We start from the raw sequence: 25802 nt of genomic DNA, 5'->3' as shown, positions 1-25802 counted from the left end.
ACCTCTGGGTCATCCCCGTGTATCGATGGCAATCTAGTTATTAATAATCTACCTGGCCATGTGTCCTAACCTGTTTGTTTCTTTTGGGGTGTCTTGAGCACCCTTCACTTTCATAATGACCCCCTCCCATTGTCCTTACCCCACCTTATGCGGTAAACAAGGCAGGTGGCAGCACCTCCACATAACAAAGGAGCAAATGGGTGGCAGCCACCAACACGAACAGGAGGTGAGATTAGAGCCAGCTTTCCACTGTCCATGGAGAATGGTGTCCCCTTCCACGGCTCATTTGCAGTAGGCAGAGGAGACTCTGGAAGTCAACTCACTGCCCTCCTCTGTGCCAAGGAGCCTTGAGAGCCTGGCTCTCCCTTCGTGGGAGACTTGCATCCCCCTAGCAAGAAGGGAGTTACGGAGTTAAGCACAGGTGGAAACCAAGTGGTTGGACAGCTTCCCACCCGCGATTGGAGTTGAAGGATGTTCTCAAAGCCATTGCTGCATCAGTGTGTACGCTTCGAGCAATGACTCTGGGATTGCACCCTGTCACCTCATCCGTAACCACCAAGCGGTGAGGATCCTGCCCACATGAGAGTCTGTCAAACGCTTAAATACGTACACACACAGATACACACACTCTACACACAATCCCGAAGGCTGGTAAAGCCACTCTGGTGGTTAAGACAGAGCATGTTGATTCACTTAAATTAAATTTGCTAAATACATTTTTGTTAGCCGGTCTGCATCTCTCAAACCTCTTGCCCCAAACCTCATAAAATAAAACCAAGACAGACATCTGGTGTTTCTGAGGGCCACGCTTGGGTCACCCTCACCGCAGCGTGATGATGCAGGCCAATCTTCCTCGCTCACTAAGTCGGGAAGTTTTTTCCAGTGCCAGCTCCAGGCAGGGTCGGGATGCCCTGCAGCTCCAAGCTCAGACGGCCCTGTCCCTTGTATGTGTACAGACCTCCTGGGTGCCCATGCCTCCTCCCTCTAAGGCACTCACACCACAGACACGAAGAGAGCACCTGCCACGCAGCTGCTGGCTGTGCATAGCAGCTTCTCACATGACTGCACCGCCAAATTCACGTGGCAGGCACTGGGCTTCGTCCCTCCTCCTGCACTGTGGGAACAGCGGTTCTGAACCAGCTGGCACTCATCAGGTGCGTTGTTTTAAGGGGAATTTAAAAGCATCCATGGCAAAGTCCTACCCAGCACAGCTTTTTCTTCCCCATGCAGTCTCAAATCCACTGGGATTAAGTGCTCAGCCACACCAAGAGCCAAAAAGCTGTTCCCCTCATCAGCAAACATATTGCCTGTTTCAGTCCTGAAGACTTTTCCTCACATTGTGTTTTTTAAATGGCTGTATTTATGGCTGAGTGGACAGGCTTAATTTGGTAAAACTGAAGTGTTCCCTTTGAACAGGGGCTGATGGGATTATCTGTAGTTGGTTCCAGCCCTCCCTGCTGCAGCCTCAGACCCTGCCCAGGTCTGTGTGGTGTAAGGGCTGGGCTGAAGTTGGAATCCAGGCCAGCACCCCAGGCCATGGCTCCACAGGCTTTCTCGTTGCTGCGAATGCCATTTGGGGGCAGCTTTTGAATGACCAGAGGTGCTTCATAACCAAACTGTGCAAGGGAAAACTTTCTCCAGGTGGTGCCCCTCAAGCCTCCAGCCTGGCATCGCCCCACGGGACCTTGAGGAGCCACTGGTCAGGGTTTTCAAAGAGACTGCTGAAAGATTTGGCATGGCCTTTTCGAGCTGCCTGTGCGGCACCAAGCAGTAGCCACTAGGTGGCAGTGTGGCGCTGCAGGACCTGGGGTCCATCTTGCGCTTGGCTCAAAGTCATCCTTAGGGAACAGAGGTCGTCTTCCTGTAGGACACATACAAAAATCCAGGAACAAGGCAGGCCCCGTGCTTATTTCCCAATTCTGGAACCTATCAGGCTCTCTGGGCTGCTTTGCAAGGCTGGCCCCTTTTGTGAATCAGGTTCTGCTTCAGCAGAACCTCCCGCAGTAATTACACCGGGCCAGAGACCACGCCCAACCTGTGTCCCAGGGCCATGCTGCACAATCTTGCTTACCCACCGCGCAAGCTCTGTGGTCTGGCTTTCTGTGTGGCCAAGGAACATGAAATGTGCATGATGCTTTCAGGTGCAGATGCTCATCCCATATTCCAGATCATAGGCACGCTGGGGCCCGGAGAGCAGCTCGCCTGCCTTCCCCTCCGCACAGCTCCCTGGGTGTCTGCTTTCAGCACCATCCATCAGCTGACAAAACTCAAAGGTCAAACCTTATCTTCTGGGCAGCAGATCTTCTGGTATAGCCGCTGAGAATCACTGCCTTTTACTGTCTGAGAATTAAGGCCCACTTGACTGAATTTGCCTCTAGTGCAAAAAAATGGATCCTTTCTCAAGGGAGTTGAGGGAGTGAGATAGTAACAATTACCAGGATAGCTACACTCCCCCACAGCCCCTCTGCCCTGCATGCACTTTGCTCCCTCTAACAGGATGGTGTGTGTGCAGGCCAGCACAGGTTGGGGCGGCAACGGGCGAGGGCGTTTTGTTGCCGGAGACCAAGTCCTTCAGCAAATGCCTGACAAATGGCAGCCTCTGAGCTGCTTTACCCAACAGCTTGGTTGGAAGGAAGACTTCTGTGGCCCCAAAGCCAGATAAATCTGCAGACAGTATCAGAGATCCAAAATGGGGGCTCAAGGGATTCTCTGGTTGAGGCTCAAATTGTTGGAATAAGGATTTTCCCCAAATGGCTACGGGAAAGTGAGAAGATGGGACTAAATTCACGGGCTGTGGGGAAGCAGAGCGGGATCTGGAACTCTCCATGGGGCACTGCCAGGCCTGGGTCCCAGGAGAGACCCGCTAGGATTCTTGAGATCACACCACACACATGGAAGCCATAGAATTTATTAGAATTTGCAGAAGCATGAGATAATGTACCACGAAATAGTTTGATTTTACAACATAAAGTATGGTAGGAAGTTGTCAATGTACACAGTGTTGTTAGCAAAAAGGGGAGGCAGGACAGTTTCACATTTTTTGAAAGGTGGTGGACGACAACTACACTTGTCCTTAAAGTAAAATAAAAGCAGGAGAGACCCAGCAGAGACCAACCTGATTTGCAGTTAGCATCGGAATCTAAATCTAGTATCACAACCTTAAGAAACTATAAGAAAACTATTAGAAAAATAGAACATCAAACAAGCAAAAAAATATACAAATGTACATAATAAAAAACACACAACTCTTAATAATGGCTCCATGTTCAGTAGAAGAAAATATTTACTGGAGAAACCACAGCTATTCAGGTTTGATAATAAACCAACCCTCATTGGTATCATTACCCTTAGTGCTCCTTAAACTCGTTGAAGCTGAAAGGCACAACTTAAGCAGGAAACTTATCTTAAATATATATTATAACTTCTCAAATGGGAAAATAAGTCCCAAACTTAATAGTCGGTCATCAAGAAACACAAAATGATTTGCCTTGTTAATAAATTAACAGTCTGAATGCATCTTTCCATCCTGCTTCCTGACCCTGCTGGACATACTAATAGATACCCTGAGAAAATCTTCTCTTTAAGCTTGGCCAAGGTACTCCATCTCCTGTGGGGTTTTCAGCTGGCACTCAGCACATTTGTAGAATGACCCAGGAGGGCTCCATGGTAACTGTGCCCCGAGATTCCAGGCCCAACTGGGTCCCAATGGCGAGAGCGTTGTGGCTCAGTGAAGCACTGGCACAGAAAGGCTGGACTCGAGGAATCGAGGGGTGAAGATGGAGTCGGCTGACATTTTTTGCCTTAAAAATCCATTAGGAGTCATAAGCGTGATGACACATGGAGTGTAGCTTCCTGCACCGCTGGATCAACAGTAATCAATTTCATGACTCAAAGTCCACAGGAGCCTGGCAGAATATACATCTCCCTCTCCCTTCAGAGCCTTACATATAATCTTCTCATGACGATGGCAAACAGATATATTTTAAATGACACGTAACAGTTATACGTAACATATATCCAGATCCCTCTGCAGGCGAACTCTGCATCAGTTCCACATACAAGCCTCATGCCCCCACCACCCAGCAATTTCCCCGTCCTCGGAACTGTCTCACGAGACCACCAGCGCACAGACACGAACATGCCTCTCACACACCCCAGAACGCAGCTGTGCTGGGGTTGGGCACAAAGGCCCCTCACTCCCTGTCTTCATGGTGTGGGTTCTTGGCTGCCAACAGAACTGTCAGCCTTTATTAAGAAGGGTCTGTGTAAAAATGGGATGTGTGAATCAGAAGGGGGCCCTGGCACAGAGCCAGGCAGGCTTGCTTCAGCATTGAGTCCTACGTCACGCAGTGCCCAGGACCTTGCCTATAAGCCTGGGTGGGGCCCCTATGGGGCATATCCATGTGCCTCCCACCAGGACTCATTGCCCTGTCTCCAGTCTCCACCATGGGTTGGGCTGGAGACCACACCACGTGGGACTGCAAACACCAGCCAGTTCACAATGCCTGCTCCGTGGCAGGGGCACGGCAGGGAGGAGCTGGGATCATCAGCATTTCCACCCGTCTGGACAAAAGTGGGCGGGCCATGCACCCTTCCAGCTGTGCACACGGATGTGCTGAAGGTGCCCCCACCACCCCAGGACTCGTATCGGATCCTGGCCACTGTGCTAGAGTCAGCACAAGGGACCAGGTGGCTGGTTGCCTGAGATAGATAAAAGAAGTCGCAGTGGAAAGAGTTTTTGCTACTGCAAAAAACAAAAGTGGGGGGAGATCTCAGCAATTCTAACAGTATACATTTAGTGACCTTTCTGAGACAGCCTGAGGAAAATGCATCTATCGCTCTGTCCTCTTCATTTGGAAAAATAAATCCGATGCACAAAGCCTTGGCCAAGAGGGTGTGAGCAGGGATGATAGGTAGAGTGGGGGGTGCACAGAGGCCTGGTCTCCTCTGGATGGTGCCCCTCCAACTGCAGAGCTGCCCTCCTGTAAGCCGGCTCCTGAGCCAGCTGCCAACAAGGCCCCCGCTGCCTCCCTGGAGACCCACTTCATCCCCCTCTTCAACAGAGGTCCTGAGGCAGAGGGCTGGAGATCTGCTGGGTTTGCTGCTTCATGAATTGGGGCCTTCGGAGGTCATGAACACATGCAGGGCAGTCACAGGGGTTGTGGGAGACAGGAAGGGATATTTACCCGTCACAAATGGGTCTTTCCAATGTGGGCATTTATTTGTGGCTGGTGCACAGATAAAAGTAGGCACAATACTCCTTGGTGGGTGTGCCTCTAGTAATGTGTCAGTTCTGACTATGTAGGAAAATCCTGGCCAGCGGAACTAAGAATATTCTTGTTTGGGCAAGGGAACTAAGAGATGTGAAACTATCATTTTTTTTCGCTTGTGTGTATTTTTATTTCAGGGAAAGAAATGAGGGATATGATAAGAAAAAAGTCTATTAAAATTGTGAGGCTTACTCCAGACACCATTGCTTAAATCACTCCCCTTGCAGAGAGAAAACCCCTGGCAACTGCACAAAAACACTACTCATAAAAGCACGGTGACCAGTGAACTATTATGCACGGCACCCCTATGTGTCCTTTCCTAACTAGGAAGCCCGTCCTCTAAGGAGGGGGCACGGGGGGTGTCCCATCCCTGCCCAGCCTAGGCGTGCTTCTGTGTCCAGCTTTAAGGCCTCTGCGTGAGGAAGGCCACAGACTCCCAGCTGTCAGCGCGCTCTCATGAGGAGACTCGGAGCAGGGGAGACACACCTTCTCAACCTACAGAATGATCCATGGCGCCCACTGACATGTCAAATGTCAACTCTAAATAGTCTATTGGGTGCTGTCTTCCATGGAAATTTCAGCCAGAAAGAAAAACTAGAGCAAAGAAAAAAAAAAAGCAATTCTCTCCCACCACTTCACTTTTCTTGCCTATGTAGAAAATAACGGAAAAAAGAAATCAAGCAAATAACTACCAGGTCCTAAGCAAGAGACAACCAAAACCCCAACAAAATAAGTTAGTATTATTCAAAATACGTTACAGCACCAATCTCCATAAATAATACCACTCTTTGGAAATCGGAGCTCTGGGCTCTTATGATGCGCCCTCTGGAACATTCAAAATGAGATCAGAATAAAGCTCCCAGCAAGGTGAGCAGGCCTGATACGGAGGCCCCGCCCATGGCCGTCCACCCGCCCTCCACTGGCATGTTCAAAAATTCTTGCACTTCTCTCCGAGAACCTCCTGGGGGGCACAGGGAGGGCACAGGTGCCTTCAATTTATCAGGCTTCTACAAGATTTGTGTCAAAGGCCAGACTAGGAAGAAATGGAAAGGAAACTAAGTTTTGAAAGCAGCATTTCCATTTCCCCTGGTGTCCAAAATGCCCACGTCCCTCTCCCTCCCCATCAGCACGGGCCTTCTGTCTCCTGAAGTAGACTCAGTGGAGCCTTCTGTCTCCTGAAGTAGACTCTCAACGGAATGCTCCACCCATGTTCAGGTTTCCTCTGGCTTCCATCTACAAGGAGTGTGTGTGAAATGGTGCTGGCTGCAGGCCCCGACCCGGGCAAGACAGGCGGGAGTGGAGTGCACTGGTGCTATGGGGGTGGGGAGGATGCTCGGGTCTCTCCCACTTGCAGAGGCATGGGGTCCGAAGCATCCGGATGACAGATACACAAAAGGGAGAGCGATATGCCTGGAAATCACCTCCCCCGTGACCCATGCATCTCAGCAATACGACAGCCGCAGGGGTGACGACGTGGCCATTTCCAAGTTTCTGTTATGCCCTAACTTAATCTGGTGGAGTGTCACAATTTCATGGACTGTGGATTGATTTCAATTTCATCATGTCACAGAGAGGCCAGACAGCTCATGTCAGGGCCAGAATCGCATGACCCCGACATGTCCTGACCCCAGACTGAGCTGCCACCAGCCTTAAGAACCTTACAGGAGCCACCAGACCGGCTCCAAAGCATGGGAGGGCAAGACTGAGTGAACAGTGGCGACTCACAGGAAACAGACGTCTAACTCGGCCACCATGGGGCCAGTCCTGCAAATACAGTCTCATGTTCCAGTTACTCAGGACACAGCCAGTCGGGAGACGGCAGGAGCAGCAAGAACCGGCCCAGGCCTGGAGGCCATGAGCTGAAGAAGGTCCCTGGTTTACATACATGTGCACACACATCCATAAGCAAAGCAGGCCCTAATAGGAGTGATCCCTTCTTCCTCATTTGAGAGGAGCCAGCTGCCCTCAGCCCCCCTGCCCAGCCCTGGGCAGCTGTCATGGTGTCAGAGCAAAGCCCTGAGAAGCCAAGGGGCAAGCAAGGTCCGGCCCTAATGACCCATCTGAATGCAACGGGAGAAGGACAACAGGCCTGATTCTCCTTTTTAAGTGCACTACTGTCGTTTGGCTCTGGGGTGGGGAGCTGCTGGGGACACACTGTTTTGTGGTACTCATCTGGCTTGATTGCTGGGTGTCTGGGGCTGAGTGGGAAGATGGCTGCGAAAGTTTGGAGTATGCACAATTTCAATCCCAGAACAGTCCCCAGGGAGGAAAGCCTGGTTTCCAAGATAAGGAGAGAAGGTGACCTCCGTTCTGCCTGCAGCTGCGGCAGCTTGGGGCTGAGCTGGTAGGGGAGGAACTGCTTTGTTCAGAGAAGTGAGGAGACACAGTGGCCAGCCGCAGCCTAGTGGCCCCAGCCAGGCAGCTGTCTGGAGGTGACCAGGGCCTGAAGAACCGGCTGCGGAGCCGAGGGTGGGCTGGGGCTGCAGGTCAAGTAATTGCACCTTCGGCTGCAGTGAGGGTGTGGATGCAGGTGGTTTCTGTTGCACTGGTGGGGAGGGTGGGGTGCCTCCCGGTCCTCTGGGGGCGTCCCTTGGGGCTGCCGCCACCTCCGGGGGGCGAGGCTGTGCGTCACTTGCACTGGTCCAAGTTGCCGTCAGGAGTCCTTGCTTGATCGGCATCCAGGGACGCCTCCTCGCTGTGCCACAGGCCGTAGCCAAAGTAGATGATGAAGCCTGTGGGCCGACAGCAGAGACGGGCGTGAACAGAGCGCCAGTTGCACCACCGCAGGCAGGGCTCAGAGCCCAGGGCAGTCCCACAGCAAACCCTCTCAGGCGTCCTGCCCCTGCCTGGCATGAGCCCGCAGCCAGCCGCCCTTGTGACCTTCCCCCATCTGGAGCAGCTGCCACACGAAGGCCACTGTCTGCTTTGACATCTGGCAAAGCCCTACATTCCTCTGGACGGCCTTATGCTGCAGCGTTTCCTAAGCAGACAGAGCAGCTGGGCCAGGGCCACCAGAAGCCGTCGGGTCCTTCAGCTTAACCCCCTGATGCCCCCTGAGGCCACGAGAGTATCAGGAATGTGCACTATGGAGATGGGGTTTCCCGCAGGTGCTGGAGGTCTCTAGGCTCTCAGCCTGGACAGTCCCACTGCCCTGTTTCCTCCACATAACTGACCGTCAGACTGCAGGAGACACTGAGCCCCAGGAATGGACTTCACACAGGAGTCCACAGCCTGTTCCTGCACGCAGGACTCCAGGGTGGGTCCAGGACCTATGCTTCTAACCACCTGCCCAGGGACTGTGGCTAGACGGTCCCAGGTAATTGGGGCCACCTTGTGTGGTTGACACAGGAAAACAGGCCTTAAAGCAAGGACTCAGCCACCCAGAGCCCAGGAAAGGAGCTCAGGCTCATGAACACAGGGACTTTGACGGGGATCCTGGGAAGAGGCACCCTCTGCCTTCACCAGGCCTGGAGGAAGTGGCCACAGTGAGCTGTGAGCAGCTTTTTCTCAGAAAGGCTCTAGGAGACGTCTGTCTAACAGGCTGGACTTTGCAAAGAATGAGGACCCACCCTGGTGCCAGCAGACAACGGGCTGCAAAGTATTTCCTGGAGGAAAAGCAACCCTTGAGGGCCCTGGGAGATGAGGCAGCAGCCATCTGCCTGTAGCATGCAAACTCAGGGCCGCGAGGCTGTAGGGACATGGTCCTGAGGGGCAACGGCCAGGGCCACTTTCCTGGCTATCAGCACTATGACTCAGATGCTGAGGGGAAGGAAATGAGTTCCTCCCCTCCAGCCCCTAGGGCGAGACGCCCAGAGGGGTGGGACTCGGCCGGCCCTACAGGCTGCACCCACCCCTGGTGATCTATCTCATGTGGAAGCTCCCTACCCCAGCGGCATCTCCCATAGGCTCCAAAGCACTCTCCTTCCACAGAGAAGATGCCATCACAAAGAAGCCCATGACACCCACCCTGCCTGGGCCTAGTGCCCGTACCAATCTGATGCTGGGCAGGCCAGGGGGCCAGGAGGCACAGGCCAGACTTTCCTGTCTGGGGTGAAAATAACTGGTACCTTATCTGCAGCAGACTCATCACCTTGTTCCTGTTAATATCAAGGTCTTGCCCAACAGAATAAATAGTTTGGACAAGAGGCAATGAAAACAAAAAGTATCTAACAGGGAGGAGAGGACTCACAGCCTACCAGGGATTCAGCATTATCTTCGAGAAAGCTGCTGACTGCATGTGCGTCATTCTGTTATGAAATCTGAAACAAGGGAGGCCCCCCGAGAGAAGCCAGGATCTTGGACGTGCTGGCAGCGGCATCACATACCTATCAGCATCCACACGGCAAACCGGACCCAGGTGCCCTGGTCCAGCTGCATCATGAGATAGACGTTCACGAAGATGCTCAGGATGGGGAGCACTGGCAGGAAGGGAACCTGCAGACAGGAGGCAGCCTCAGGCAGTGGCACCAGTTCCAATAGTTTAGTAAAACTGTCTAGTAAAGGCAGCACACCTGAGAGTGATGGGGACTGTCGGGTGAGCTGGGGAAGACAGAGGGAGTGCCCACCTCCACCCCCACCCCCCACACACAGCCCACACCCAAACACACACACAAACACACCCAAGGGTACATCTTAGTAGGTGGGGATTTGGTTCTAAGCTCTGAATGGCCAAGTGAGCTCCATTCTCACTTTTCTCTGTTGCGATTCTCCTGCTAAAGAAAGGACTAGAAGATGGACCTCCACTTTACCTCTAAGGCCAACAACCTCTTTTATTATTTGTGTAATCTAAAAATGCAGAAGCCTTGCCTGTCTCCAAGGCTTGGAAAACTCATGCAATCAACTTGAGCAGACATTTACGAGAAGCATCCCACCACCCCAGAGGGACTGCTCCACTGGGTCTGCTATTATGTATAAACTTAGGGGCAAGTGGCTTCATCAGCAGCACCCTTGATACTCTCTGGGGAAGAGGCAGCACATTTCATAAAACACTGATCACAAGGGACATTTATTTTCCGGAGAATTCAGAAATGGATGCCGAATTTCCAGGTACTGGTGAGGTCTCCCTTGGCCTGTGTCATGCAGGAAGGTGTCAGCCTGCCCTTGACCACTCAGGGAAACGTCCAAGGGAGGAGGGCTGCTGCCTCCTTCCAGGGTCCGGTCCTCTCTGTGCCTTCAGGGCCCCTGCCCCATATTACCTGAAGCTGACTGGCAAAAACCTTCCTTGGGAGCACCCAGGCCCGGCTGAGCCCACGCAGGGCTGGCCAGGCATCAGGAGGGCCAGGGTCTGTGTACCAGGGTTCCTTCCCTAGGCCGAGCTGCTCACCTTAAATGAGAGCTTGGTCTTGCTCTCCGGCTGCCTCCAGATGACGCCTGTGACCATGGCACAGAGGAGGGCAGACCCTGCGAGCATAAAGACTGCCCACAGCGCCCCTTTGGCGAGAGCCTCCCTTCCAAGCACGGTCACAATGCAGAAGGTGATGATGAGAGCAGCTAAGGGGGAAGGAAAAGACAGAGCAAGCTGCAACTCAACCATTTCTCAATTTCCCACAGGCATCCGCTGCTCTCCCCTAAACTTGTGGAGAGAGAGGCTCCATTTCCAAAGGCGTCAACTACAGTTAACACAGAGTAACTACGTCCCAGTCCAGGAGCAAGAGAGACGCTCATCTTCTCTGGCACCTTCCCCCAACTCCAGCTCCACTGCCTAGAAACCATGCAATGCCAACAAGCAAGGCCCCAGGGAAGGGCTAGCTCTTACCTATGAGGCTGGTTGAAATGTTCACAATTAGCCCAGAGATTTTGGAAGGCTCCATGTTTTTGGGTGAGAGTATGGTTTTCAAAGAGAACATCTCTGCCTCTGGTAAAAAGCCCAGCTGGGAATCATTGGTGCTTGCCAATTCATTTTGGTCTGCTGGATCTAACTCGTCAGAAGTACTGGCCATCTGGTATACCAGGTTAGGTTGCTCTGGCTGATACCTGGGAAGAAAGGTATTGCGTGACCGCCATCATCCGCTTCAAGCAAAACGACATGCACCAACTCAAGTTCTCAATAAGCCTCCAAAGTGAGCTGCCCGGGACACAAGGTATAAAATGGGAAGGATATAGTCGGATGCTGCATTGTAGACAGACGAGGAGAGACTGGGAACACCACCCCCCGCTGTTGCTTCTGGGGAATATCCTCCATGGTCTCTGCTTCGGGGCGACATGACCTCCACCATGAGCAGCCCAGAGGAATACTCTGAGAGGACCTCTCTTGCTCTGAGAAGTGACAGCGGCCCTCAGATGCTAAAGATATTAGGCCACTTCCCACAAAATTACTGCTGTAGGGAGCAAAAAGGAAGGAGAGAAATAGGAAGCAATAACGCCGGGATCCTACTTGGCACAGAAAGCCAGAGAAATGTGGCTGCAGGCTGGATGGATTTGAGAAATTCTGTTTGTGTGACTTAATTGGATCAATTTATTTTAAAACTCCAAGTACCTTAGAGTAAATAATTCTCTGTGGCTGGTTGGAGGGCCGAGCCTGCAGCGTGATTTCCAAGACACGAGCTACCTGCTAGCGGAGCATCCATCCTGAATGACGTGCCTCATCTTCCCACCCAAAATGAACAGAGTGCAAATCTTTTCCACCAGCTTTGAAACACAGAGTGCTGTATGAATTATTTTGCATATGATCAATTCTAAGAGGGAGTATAAAGATATTAACCATTTTTGTATGGATTCACTTGTGCAACCCCACTCGGTCAATTAAGAAAGTGGGGGACCTCAGAGAATATTCTAGCATTAGGCCTCTTGGGAGGAATAAGGGGTCCCCAATAGTCTTAGCTGATTCTAAAGAGCTTCTGCTAAGGCTCAGCCTGGGTTTTATGTGCATCAGCTGCTGAACACCTTGGAAATGCAATCAATGGCCTTGAAGGTGGGAATCCCTGAAAAGAAATGAGGAGGCTCTTGAGGGGAGACCAGTGCTGAGCGTCTCCATGAGCACAGGTTCTCAGGATGGAAGCTGCACACGGATGCGCTTTGGGAGTGGGCGCTGGGGCAGGTGAGAACACCAAGACACCAAGCCTAGGCCCAGAGCAGCTTCACTGCAACTGTGAGAGGCTTGCCTGGCCCCCATCAGGCTACAGCAAGCCGACCCCACAGTGTCTCTGAACATCAACCTAGGGCACCCCATGCCACATAATGGGATTCATTCCTCCAACCACAGTGCAACGAAGCTGCAGAAGCATTACGCTGACCTGGGTTTCACAGGCCTTGGGTTGTCCTAACTCCTACCAGGGCAGCCCTCAATCCTCTCTGTCCCAAGAATCTGAACCAAGTTGCAGTCAGTCTTCAAACATTCTGATCCCAGGATCCCGGCCTAATAGTTGGACCGAGAATCTGTCTCTATCCACCCAACATTTAGCCTTAAAAATGAGGGCACATGACAGAGGGGGGTGAGGGGCCACCCAACTCTTGCTAAGGACGTCCTCCTAAGTGGGCTCTCAACCCAGGTCCTCCCCTCTCCTTGGCAGCTCCCAATGGAGCTATCACCAACCTAAAAGTTTCATTTATCACATAAACCATAGCTGAACTGTGAAAAGGCTACCAGGTGCATCTGCATTTCTGTCGTGAAACCCCAAAAAGCCATACATACCGTAAGACCAACACACAGGCAGCCACCAACGAGTAAGCCAGGAGAGTGCCAATGGACATGAGGTCCACCAAGTCCTTCAGGTCAAAGAGGAAGGCCATCACAGCTGGGAAGAGACAGACACCAGGATCTGTGGAGGGCCGTCTGCATGCACCGACAACCAGGACCACCACAGCTGCCCACCATCCAGGGCAGCGAAGGGGGCTTCTTTTACTCCCACCCCCTCCCTGGCCTTCCCATGGAAAGACACAGCTTAAAGGGAAGTGAAGCTTCCCTTTAAGCTTGTGATTAAATCACAGACACAGTTCTCAACAGACAGTAATCATCATTAACATTTGTATAGAGAATCCCTTCATTCTTGTGATTTTAATGGCAACTTTGTAAGCCATCCGTACATTATAGATGTTAACATTCACACAGGTTAGGAGACTCATCTAAGGTCACACAGCTCATAACCATAGGTATAAGGATGTGAACTAGGTTCTTATGACTCTGAGTCCTGTGTGTCTTCCTCTAGACCATGCTGATTCACAGACTCATGTGCATCCATCCGTCATCCATCCCATCGATCCATCCATTCGCTATCAATCCATCTGTCCATCTATCTTCCATTCATCCACTCACCATCAATCCATCAATCCATCTCATCCATCTGCCCATCTCCCATCCATCTCATCCATCTATCTTAACCATTTATCCATTCATCCATCCGATCCACCCATCCATCCATTCAGCATCTATCCATCTACCCATCTTCCATCCATCCAACTCTGGTCAGAGTGTGCCCATCATTGGGTTCTAGGTACTCACTATTGAACAGGGCAGACCACAGTCCCCAGCCTTCCTGAGTGTACCCCACCAAGACACAGGCATCAGTGGACAACAGTGCTGGGTGATAAAGGGCAGGTCTGGTGCTCTGGGAGGACTCACAGGAAGTCCTACCCCAAGCAGGCGGGCAGGAAAGCAGAGTTCTTCACATGTGAAGTCACTTCACGTGCAAGAAATCTGAAGAGTTGTTCTCAAACAATATAATATCAGCCCCTTCACTGTGTCCCTTGCCTTTAAAATGAATTAAAACCTGCACCCTTATCTGAACATCTTTTGTGAGTGTTGTGAGAGTATGCGTGTCTATTCATGTGGGTGTGTATGTCAAGTACTCATTAAAAAACAACTTGGCTATATCTGCTTTGGGATATTTTCAAAACACATGCAATCAACACAAGCTAAAATATAAACACAAAGCCATTATTTTTCCACAAATATCTCTCAAGCCCCTCTAGATCACTGCAACTAAAACAAATTTCAATGGAGAATAAAACACAAAATTAAAGAGCAATGAGGGAGGGCCTTCTGGGTAATCAGAACAGCGCCCAACTGTGCATGCCACAAATGCCGATGTTCCTACTCACGGGAAACTTGAGACTAATTTCTTCCACGTGAGGTGATTTTAGAAAACCAAATACTTATTTACCACTCCCACCAAATGAAAAGGGTAAATCCTGGATTTGGTGAATGGCATGTTCTTTACAGTCACTTCAAAGAGCATGATTTGATCTCCCTCTATCAGCAGGGGAAGGAAATTAAGGCCAGTCTTTAATATGATCAAATTCTGGGTAAAGCCTGAGAAAACAATGATTATTTCCAAATCCTTAATCCTGTAAACATACTGGTCACATTCTGATGCATAGTGCCTCTCAATCTGACCACTGTGGTCACTCTCAAGAGCATAGAATCACATAAAAAATGTTTCATAATTTAAAAATAGGTTTTATTATACAATATTAATCCACAAAACTAAGCACAGTTTGCTAAAGGCATAAATGCAAATAAAACTTAGTGAAGAATTCATTCATTTAAGAAGGTCAAGTGCCTTACCAATGGCTATTTGACAAGTCGCTGTGTTAGAAATTGTGACTTATCTCACATGCCCTAATTTGCCAAAAAGACCCACTGCTCTGCTCAGACTCTGGAAGGAGCTTGGCTACTTTGGCGTAAAAACAATCCTGGAATCACAAGGCCGCTCCACCGTCCTGGGTGCACATCCTCACCTCACCTCCCTGGGCCTCCACTTCTACATCTGTACAGTGGGCTGACATCTGCCTTTTGGGGCTACAAAATGCAATTGCAAAAGGGGCGGGTGTCTGCCTTTTGGGGCCATGAAATGCAATCGCAAGAGGAGGAGACATAAGCCACAGGTACAGTGTGCACGTGAGCTTCCTCTGGGGTTCTCCTTTCCTTCATCTAGGGCCGTGGAACACCTACATGGCTCAGATTCGTCCACTGATTTCATCCATCAAAATGGTCCTCCCGGCGATGAGCTCATCTGATAAGATGAAACTCCACTGGGTCTGCTATTACTTATAAACTTAGGGGCAAGTGGCTTCATCAGCAGCACCCTTGATACTCTCTGGGGAAGAGGCGGCACATTTCATAAAACACTGATCATAAGGGACACTTGTTTTCCAGAGAATTCAGAAATGGACGCCGAATTTCCAGGTACTGGCGAGGTCTCCCTTGGCCTGTGTCATGCAGGAAGGTGTCAGCCTGCCCTTGACTACTCAGGGAAACGTCCAGAAATGGGGGGGAAAGGTTTTGGGTGAATACTGTGTGTTCTAAGCTCTGCCCAATGAGATGAAAACCAGAGTGCAAACTGTTCGAAAATTCTCTCCCATCCTGTCAAACGGGCCTCTGCCTTTTGTCAGAAGGTCAGTCAACTTTCAATGAACCAGGCTCCAAGTATAAAAACCAGGAGTTAAAAAGACCAGTTAGGATTACTCACAGACCAGAACAACGCAAGATGTCTCCCTAAAGAGTAATGACTCCATTGTTAAAATATTTACATGTGAAATGAGTTCTAGTACTCACCAGCAACGGCACCTGAGGCTAATGTGGCGATTATTGGTGTTTTGGTCCTATCATTGACGTTGGCTAAGAATTTAAATAGCAGTCCATCCTCAGCCATGGCATAGATAACCCGAGGCATGGGAAACATGGAACCTAGAAGACTAGATGGGGAGAGGCAAACCGCGTGAGCGAACCTGGCTCATAAGGGATAAAGGCACCACATCCAGCCATGCTCGGTTTACCACAGAGGAGAGGGAGTCTGAGCTCACCAAGAGCTGCCATCCCTCCACGCTGGGTGAGGCCTGTGGCTAAAAGACTTGGCATTTAATAAATCAACCCCAGAAAGAGCACACACTGTGAGTAAGGATTAAGGTAAAGAATAGGGAACATCTATCTAACATACACTAGCATGAGACCCAGTACCGTTTTTACAGATGGAAAACTGTATTTATTCCTGCAATTATTTCTAGTTGAATCAAACAGAAAATACAAGCATCGCTGCATTCATGAAGATTTCCCTGTGGTAAATCAATATTTACCAAATAGCTCTGTTTATACAGGCTAAGAGGAAATACCATTGGTGAAAATGTTTCTCATTAAAAGGCACTTATTCCCTTCTTCAAAGTAGCTTCTGCATGACAGCCAAACTGAGGGCCAAAATATGGTGTTCAAACAGGGGGCCTGTTCCAGTGGCCAGATTTAGGGACGGAGAGCCAGTCCCTTGCTAAGCAGTTGATGCTGAAAAGCCAGCCTCAGGTTCTTCAGGATGAAAATCTCAATAACGCAACTCTTGGGATGATGAATACTGGCAACAAGGGAAAAGCCACATGATCAAGGCTGGGTTGGGTCCTGGGTCTATTTCAAGGGTAAAGAATGCTGGCAGCGGATGTGTGTCTCGTATGGCTGTACCTGGCCTGCTACAGCCTAACCCCTGCTGGTGGTTCCACCCCTAGGAGCAGCCACCACAGAAAGGCCTCTCACCTGGCAGAAAGAGCACAGAGGGAGCCCACGGCCACTGCATACTTGGCACCTTCCCAGCCCACGTGCTTAAAGGCGTCGGGCAGGGGGCTGTTATTGTCCAGGCAGAAGTAGGGCATCATGAGCGTGAGGGCAGCCGACACCCCGAAGTAGGCGATGAAGCAGATCAGGAGGGACGCCACGATCCCCACGGGGATGGCCTTCTGTGGGTTCTTCACCTCTTCACCTAGAAGCACAAGGGGTCAGCGGAGGAGGGCACACAGCAAGAGGCAGTGTATCTGCCCACATGACACCCAAGGCCTCTCAGTGCCCGGGAACCCACGTGACACTACGAGAAACCTCCCTCCAGCGCTCAGCCCTGTGGGTACTGGGGCCTCCTGGGCTTCCGGGAGCGGAGGGGTGGTGCTCAGGAAGACACATCAGACAGCCCACGGCCCTGCAACAGTGTTCTCGGCCTGAATGTGGTGATGCAGCCAAGGAAGAGACTTGTTTCCTTTGGCACAGAAATTCTGGGAGGCTCACTGAAGCCTGGCCTATTCAGTCCGCCAGGATGACAATGTTGTGAATGGCCTCACTCCTCCCGGAAGATGCTCAGATATGAAATCAGGCCACAGCCACACGGCTATGATCCCATTCTAACAGCGGAACCTTAGCCTTATTCAAGATGCAGCTTCCATCAGGAGTTGACACTTGGGGATGTGATAATGGTTTGGGGGTGGGAGGGGTTGGCAGGAAGCTACAAATCTACACGTTGCTCATGTGTGAAAAAGCAACGACCAGACCGTGCCAGCAAGGAGGGAAATGGCAAGCATTGGCTTGTTTGCCTGGGGTGCAGGAGGACCCGGGACCGCAGTGGCTGGCAGGCATACCTGTGGTGGCAATGCAGTCAAAGCCCACGAAGGCATAGAAGCAAGTCGCTGCCCCCGACAGGACACCAGAGAACCCAAAGGGCATGAATCCACCAACACCAGGCTTCCCTTCTTTTGTGTCACTAGAAAAAAGAGCCGCAAACAAATGTCACTTCACTCGCTGCGCAGTCTGGCGTAAGGAGCTGTCCTCATCTCCTGATACGAGCGGAACCTGGCAGTCAGCCCTCCTTGTTACCACTGCCAGGCCCTGGGCTTCAGACGCTGAGTCCAGCCATGGCATTCTGACTCCGTGTGTGCAGGCCTCCCTGCTGTTTGTGGCCCAGGGTCACAAGGGTGCAGAGTATCGCCCTTTCCAGAAGCATCTTCTAAACAATGACTAGGGTAGGGAGACATGGGGACTATGAGGCAGGGGTCCGACAGGAAATGGGGGAGAAACCAGCCACGCGGCCAGTCCCACAACCTTCTCCCCAGGGCCCCTCGGAGGAAGGATGCAGAGCCGCCAGCCAGTCCTACCCCGGGTCACATATTTACCAGTAACTCAATCTCAAAACAAACAATTCCAGAGAAACTAAGGCTAAAATAAAAGTCTTTGTCAGCAAAGGCATTCCTTAAGTGCCTGTATGCACAAGGTGGAGTCCGGGAGGGCACAGCTTTTGCCAGGTGTGTGGGGCCCGGGCACAGCTGGGCACTGGCCCACGGGAGGGGCTCAGCACATCTTTGCTACACTGACGAACGCAAAAGCAAAATAAGCACAGTTTATAAACCCAGGAGTCCAGAAGAAGCAGGCTGCTTAAACATTCAGAAAACAGTCCCATAAATCTGACACCTGTGCCGAGACACAGTGCCCAGGTTCAGTGTGGCACTATGGCCCCTCCCAGGGCCCCGTCGGGGGTCCTTCAAGCCCCTGTTCCCCGATGTACAAAGCCCTGGCCTGTCTGATCCCTCCACATGCTGTGTTCTGGGGGTGCACCACGCAGTCAGTGCAGGCGGCTTCCCTGGCCACCGTCGCCTGGTCAGGAGGCACGTAGCCCCTGCTGGTCACCAAGTAACCCTAAGCTTTCTGCATCCGGCCCTCTGCTGCCACCCGAAAAGCAACTGCACTCCTTGTGGTTCAAGAAGGGCAGTCCCTACTCCCACACCTTTGCCAGCCCCAGGGCCGCAGGCTTTCTGTCTTGTGCCAGGGTCCCACTGGCTGGCCTGGAGCCCAAGAGGACACTCACCACCCACCTCTGTCGCCCCCACTCAACCATATTGACAGCCGCCCAGCTGCACAGGACAACCTGCCCTAAACCTTGTCAGCATGAAGACAGGAACCCTATAGGATGCTCCCAATCCTGTAAACCCCGACGTCCCTCAGGTTGGCTGGGCAGCCCATTTGGTGAACGTTGCTTTCAATGGGATTTACTCACTGGCTGATAAAACAGACAGACAGACAGGATGGACCCAACTACTTTCTAATGGGGATTAAGCCTTACTAATTCCTAGAGGATCATCACATCTCTCAGTTACAGAAACTGCCATGAAGACGCTGGAAGTACATGCATGAGAAAGCTCATGTAGACGTGGGGTTTACTGTGGTTCCATAAACAGTAACGAGAGGAAACCCCCAGAAATGTACAAGTGATGGATGTACGAAAAACTGTGGCCAAACAAAATTTTAGTTTGTTGTGTTAAGAGTATGACTAAAAGTAGCAACCCAAGTTCAAAACCAAGCAACCCAGGACAGACAAGTCAGCAGGGCCACGGGACAGCAAAGGGCTGGAGTGGAGCTGTGCCCACCTCATCCAAACCCCCTCGCCTCTCAGGCCAGAGGCCCCGCCAGCCACCCACTCCCACCCTGGCAAACGGCTTCTGTTACACAGTGGCCTATGCTGAAGACAAAGCAGGTGACAACCAAATGGCTCAAGAGGGGGAGGATGAGGCCAAAGGAGGAGGGGAACTCAAGAGTCAAAATGGCTTCTATGGGCCCCACTTTGGTCCCCTGTGGCGGCCAGGGTGACAGACGGGCAGTGAAAAGCCCCCAGATCCCCACTCAGCTCCTATGACATCAAGAGCTACCAACATGGCCTTGCATTAAAATAAATGCATGCCCACTTTGGGAGGCCGAGGCGGGAGAATCACCTGAGGCCATAAGTTAGGGACCAGCTTGGACAACATAGTGAGACCCCATTAGTACAAAAAAAACTTTTTTTTTCCGATTAGCTGGGTGTGGGGGCATGTGACTATAGTCCCAGCTACTTGGGAAACTGAAGCAGGAGGATTGCTTGAGCCCAGGAGTTTGAGGTTGCTTTGAGCCATGATTGTGCCACTGCACCCCAGCCTGTGCAACTGCACCCCAGCCTGCGCAACACAGCAAAATCCTGTCTCTAAAATAAATTTTAAAAATAAATAAATAAATAAATAAATGCTGTCATGGATAGATGAGCTTTAGGCAACCACGAGGCAGAGGCACCTAGAAAGGTCCTGAAATCTCCATTTCAGGGCAAGTGGAAAGTGCAGGGAACTGCATACATGATTAAATCCCAGAAAGAGATGAACTCACAGAAGGGGACTAAGAAGGGCTGGAATGTGTCTTCCTCATGCAGATAGGTAAAGCACACACAACAATAAAAGCATGGAGAGAAGGAAGCAAGGGGGATGGGTGAGCGCAAAGGGAGGAGGCAGAACAAAAGGCATCCTCCCCGGCTCCTCAGGACAGTTGCAGGAGAGACTGGATAACCCTCCAGGTTACAGAACGGGGGTGAAGGACGTGCTGTGCTGCGCCAACTCCAGAGCTGTGTGCAACCGTGAGCATCCGTAAACTTCCCTGCTGACTGTGACCCTGCCACACCTGCTCCTCGTACTGCGCCACTACACCTGACCTCAGGAGGACCCACAGCTGACTTCAGGAGGACCCAGGTGCCAGGACCCTGGGCAACCATAACAACGAACAAGGGCCTGATTAAAAAAAAGTCTGCAGGGTATGCTAGTAAGCAAGAATGCCAGGTGCAGAACAATATATACGGAATGCCGCGTTTTGTGTAAGAAAAAAGAAATAAAACATACATATTTACATTTGCTTGTGCTTACACAGGGAGAAACTGGAAGCTTACGGACACACACACACACGCACACACACAATTAGAAAGTTTACCTGTGGGGGTGGGAGATGAGGTGGATGAAGAAAGGAACGCATTGTAAATCTTTTTTTAAAGCGTTATGAACCATGTAGTATTTTACCTACTCAAAAAGTTAAATTCAACCTTTAAGAAAAGATTGGGTGTTACTGATGCCAGCGGCAGAATATCAACACAAAATAACCACAGAATCCATTCTACAGAGGGGCAAACCAAAACATGTAGAGATATTTCTTAATGGTCTCTTTCTATGTAATCAATAATTAACCTTTTACATGCGTGTGGCAGTTGTGTTCACTCATCATCTGGCAACTCACATGCTAAGGAGAGGGGCTGCCAAGAGCCCTCACCCAGCAAATGTCGCCCCGAGACAAAGTGAGCTTGAGTCCTGGTCTCAGCTCAGTGCTCCCTGCCCTGCAGCCTTTGACCAGCCCTTCTGTGTTCCACTCAGCTGGTCGCTCAGAAGCAGCAAAGACGATGCCTGGTATAGAAAGGGGTCAGGCCCGAGGGTCTCCCACTGCATCAGTGGTGAACATCCTGCAGCAGGGCTCCGCCACCCTCACACCAGCCACCCTGACATTAACTGTTAGTTGTGCTCAAAAGCCACACTCCCCTGTTCTTCCATGTGGTAATGGAAACTTTAATTATTTCAGCTGGACATATGAGCCTTAAGAATCAGGAATGTGTGTTTCCCAGAGTCACTAGCTGCAAGGGGTAGCCATCTGGCTAAGTTCTGATGGAGGAGGTTTGCGCAGACATGGTGTCTACATTGGCTGAGAAACGTCCAGGGGATGAAGTGGGGAGGGAGGGGGCCCTCTGCTGTTCCCTTCTCCATCCTGCTGGCTGGAGCAGGAGGAGCCGCCTTCAGCCCTGGGGAGCCTGGCCTGGATTCCTGGCTGGGTGAAGCGACAGGCTGGACTGACTACCCCCAGAGGTTGACCAAAGAGAACCAAACCCTTATCTTGTTGAAGCCAATGTTATTTTGGGGTTTCCATCCTAACTGGCAGACACCATCCAACAAAACTTTCTCAACAGGCTTCCATGCGGGGTTGATGCTTCACTATTGCTATGTCCACAGAACACTGGATAGGAATGCCAGCGGCAGCCTGAGTCAAAGGCACGAAGAGCCATCCAGACTGCAGGGTAACAATCCTCTTCACAGACCAACAGACAGGCCGACCTAGTTCCCGGGGGCCTTCCCAGATGGCTAGGAGACAGCATCCTAAAATCACAAACCCACGTGGTCTCACGGCCTCCCATGCGAGCTGAAGCTCCTGCATGTTGTATGGATTGGTTGGGCAGTGCCCTACTATTTCAGAGGAACCAGCAATGTCATGCAGGACTACATGGCTGTTGTCAGAAACACAAAGCTAAGGCTGGAAAAAAAAAAAAAAAAGAAAGAAAGTTGCTTAGATATTTTAACATGACAGAGCATGCCAAGGAGGCTCCAGTCCTGCAGAACTCCACCTCCTAACATGGCCAATCCCCTGCCGTCCCCGTGGTCGGGGGCTGGGCCCTGGCAGTGAGGCCATCAGATGTAGCTAAGGGGGCCCCACCTGTGATCAGGGATTGGGGCAACAAATGCTGCTTTGTCTGGGGGCCGGTACAGCTAGCTCATCATTACGAGGGTACCAGCGTGAGGATGACCAGTGAAAGTAAATACCATCGGCTGGCACAATCTCTTCATAAAAATAATAAAATTAAATCTCGATTGGCAACCAGTTAACAAGAGGTGCCCTATATATTTCGTTCCTGACCTATAAATAGCAACCGGTCAAATATGCTCTGAGTTTTCGGAGGCTACTATGTTACTTCAAAGCATATTTGGGGTTGGCTTTACTCCACCCTAAATTAGTGGGCACCCATAAATTTGGCATAAATATGACTCTGAAATGCTTGGGAGGACACATCCAAAGTCCTCAGTTCTCCGTAACAGAGTTTAGGAAAGCAGTTTTATTAGAACTGCTAACCACAAAATATTAGTGTTAGTGAAGTTTCATGCACCGAATGCCATAGTTTCCTGTTTCCATTCAAGTAGTCACACATCAATGCCTGCCCACTGGTAACAATACTGAGTGACATGGCTGGGCACCTGGCCCTGAACCAGTGACCAACTGGGCATAGGTGACTGCTAAGATTCCCAATGTGAGACGGTGCTTCTCAGCCTCCCTTGCAGCTCAGTGTGGCCCCCAGTGGACTCTTGCCAGTGGAATGTCCGTGTGTCTTCTGGTCTGTCCTGAACAGCCCTAAGCACTCTCCTCTATGCTCTCTTTTTCCTTCTGGAAGAGCTGGGTCATACTTGTGCCTACAGCCAGCTCTGACCAGGCAGAGGAGGACAGTGTCCTGGGGGAAGATGGAGCAAGACAGAATGTCTAGGTCCACAGAGACCTGTGGCAAAGCTGGCCAGCCAACGTGGACGGCTCATTTCAGGACTGGAAACATCCCTTTAAAGCCACACTCCACTGTGGCAGTTGGAGGGGGTCTCTTTATCATAGCAGTTTCAACCTTCAGTCTTAATGAAGAATCACACACAAAATCCAAGTCCCCATTCTCCATCCTGGGACCTAAAGAATTACATGGAGATCTGACAAAAAAGATAAAAAAGATATGTTATGACTGTTTGGCTTTTTTTTCCTAGGTTATCTGAGCTTTCAATGAGGGCTGGGCGAGAGAACTGAGATGGCACAGGGTAGAGCTGTCACCTCCAGTTCCGGGTGTCTGCGTCAGAGACATGAGGGTGATGGGGCCACTGTCACCAGGGCTGGAGCAGCACAAGTCAAATGTCGGCGAAAGACTGTTGTGCTCACATTCTGACACTTCGGTCATTCTGAAAACCTTCAAAAAAAGTTTCACCTATTTCTCTTCCCTCTACGTTATTAATCTAATAGGAAGGTATTTAAAGGTGAAGTGAGGTCACCATGGCACTGCAGAGAAAAATTTTTTCTGAACACAAAATTCCAAAGTTGGCCATCAAACAGAATCTGGGGAAAGAGGGATCATTTAATGAGTCTGACAAGAATCCTGAATGATACACAATTTGGAATCAGGGTGATGATTTTCTTTTCCTCAGTCTTTCTTGTCATACAATAGTCTTTCCATTTCAGGGGAATAAACCTTCACACAAACTTGATACATACAAAATACCCCCAGCTACTTCACTGAAAAAACACAAAACAAAACAATTAACAAAATATACTCAAATAATGTTTTTTTAAAAGCACATGCCATCTTAGTCAGTTATCTCCCCCATACAAGTCTATGTCATTAAATGTCAAATAAGAAAAATGGTCAGAAGCAGCAACTCACTTGTTCAAACAGAGACGGCCTGACGTGTTCCCAAAATCCTCCTCCGTCAGCTGCCAGTTTTTAACCGATCCTTTCACAAATCCTGACACCATTATGAAGCCCAGGACCAGGACGTTGATACAAGTGAATATTTTGTTGACCATGGCCGACTCTTTCACACCAAGAGTTAAAAGTCCTGAAAAAGCGCATTGACACAAAACCTTGTCTGAGTGTTAACCACAAACTGGGAAGGTCCTTCCTGGATGGGGATAAGAAGGCGACTGAAAAAGAATCCAAGTGCATCGAGCCTCTGCAGACCTCTGTGAGCCTCTGGGAACAGGGTGGATTAATGATCTTTCTGGGGGCAGGGATCAGGGGTCTAAATCACCAAGGTTGTGGGTGCTTCCCAGGCCCTCCTAGGTGACCTCCAGATATCCTTGGGAACTGAGAAGCCCACCCAAGGGGCACCCGAGAACTGCAGAGATCTGGAGCATGAGCCCCTCTCATAGGGAGGGGAAAGCCTGGACCTGCACACCAAGCTGCTCCCTCTCACTAAAAGGATGGGTTGCTGGGAAACAACCTCCAGGAACAATTCCAGGAAGAAAGACTTTGCATAGTTTCCTGGGAGAATGGGCATTTTTCAGAAGAGGAAATTATTCTGGTTGACTTTGGGATGTTAGTGATATTAACAATAACAACTAGCTATGGTTCTGGAACCACTAACACACACGGTTCCTCATCGGACTCAGTGCATATAAAATAACATCTGAGCTAGGCTAGCTCTAGCTTGCAAACTCACATTTTTTGTTTTTTAAAGGAAACTAAGTAATAAAGATGCCCAGGAACCTCTGACAGCACTGCCTTTGAGTCACATGCCCCAGCACCACCTTAGGGTGAAGAGGTCATTCGGGTACTTCCATAGCTGAACTCTCTGCTGGGCAACAAAAGTGGCACAGAAGGGGTTGGTACCACTCGAACACAGCCAGGATTTGAGACCACTGCTCTGCCATGGACCCCTCTCATAGTTTTAAAATAAAAACTGGCTGGGTGCGGTCGCTCACGCCTGTAATCCCAATACAGGCAGATCATTTGAGGTCAGGAGTTCCAGACCAGCCTGGCCAATATGGCAAAACCTTATCTCTACTAAAAAGATAAAAGATTAACTGGGTGTGGTGGTGCGTGTCTGTAATCCCAGCTATTTGGGAGGCTGAGGTGTGAGAATCGCTTGAACCCAGGAGGCGGAGTTTGCAGTGAGCCAAGATCGCGCAACTGCACTCCAGCCTGGGTAACAGAACAAGACTCTGTCTCAAATATAAAATAAAATAAAATAAAATAAATAAAATAAAATAAAAACTGCTGTACTTTTGAGATTGAATTATAAAGTACAGATGTTAGAAGAGAATTGTGTAATTAATCACAGGGAGAACACCTCAACACACAACAATATATTTTTTCTTTAGTGTCCCTCCCTCTCAGGTTTATTAAAATGAAATCTCACTAGTGCAGACTTACTTTCTGATGCGTTTCTGCCAGCTGGACCAGAAATACTGCTGAGACCAGCCTGAGTGAAGTTATTTCAATTATGTGGTGTGTAAAATAAGGCATGTCATTTTTAAAACTCATCCAAGATTTTCTAACCCCAAATGAGAATTTATCTGCATTTCAGCTTCATGTTTATGGAGCCCCACAGAGCAAAACTCGCGTTGCACTGGCCAAGACACGCACAAATGTCACTAGCAAGAAGTTGCCATCAGCTGTGTTCAGGCAGTCTCTGGGATTTTTCAAATTCTGTAACCACAACTCTGTCATGAAA

General features: G+C 50.2%; 1 protein-coding gene and 1 pseudogene across 5 annotated transcripts in view; both read right to left on the bottom strand.

Moving 5' to 3' along the window:
* Positions 1 to 2891: 2891 nt before the first annotated feature.
* On the bottom strand, positions 2892 to 5115 carry LOC101178271 (annotated as a pseudogene). Its single transcript, XR_178731.3, has one exon. The product of XR_178731.3 is annotated as an uncharacterized LOC101178271 (transcript).
* Positions 5116 to 5990: 875 nt separating this feature from the next.
* The window catches only part of SLC7A1 (solute carrier family 7 member 1), an 81914-nt gene continuing 62102 nt past the window's right edge, over positions 5991 to 25802 (bottom strand). For 3 of the 4 annotated variants that reach the window (XM_030818578.1, XM_030818577.1, XM_003270227.4), the window contains exons 5-13: positions 24011 to 24185; positions 17589 to 17710; positions 16723 to 16945; positions 15763 to 15902; positions 12901 to 13003; positions 11026 to 11243; positions 10594 to 10760; positions 9596 to 9704; positions 7669 to 8002 (exon numbers count right to left, since the gene is read on the bottom strand). In XM_030818578.1, coding sequence (XP_030674438.1) covers positions 7899 to 8002; positions 9596 to 9704; positions 10594 to 10760; positions 11026 to 11243; positions 12901 to 13003; positions 15763 to 15902; positions 16723 to 16945; positions 17589 to 17710; positions 24011 to 24185 — 1361 coding nt within the window. In that variant the 3' untranslated portion in view covers positions 7669 to 7898. Of the gene's footprint in view, positions 8003 to 9595; positions 9705 to 10593; positions 10761 to 11025; positions 11244 to 12900; positions 13004 to 15762; positions 15903 to 16722; positions 16946 to 17588; positions 17711 to 24010; positions 24186 to 25802 lie in introns of all 4 variants that reach the window. The other variant, XM_030818575.1, reaches the window with a different exon arrangement.

This window comes from Nomascus leucogenys, chromosome 9, assembly GCF_006542625.1.
Source record: "Nomascus leucogenys isolate Asia chromosome 9, Asia_NLE_v1, whole genome shotgun sequence".
Lineage (NCBI taxonomy): Eukaryota > Metazoa > Chordata > Mammalia > Primates > Hylobatidae > Nomascus > Nomascus leucogenys.
Note: the sequence above shows the minus strand (reverse complement) of the source record. Positions and strands in the feature narration are given on the sequence as shown.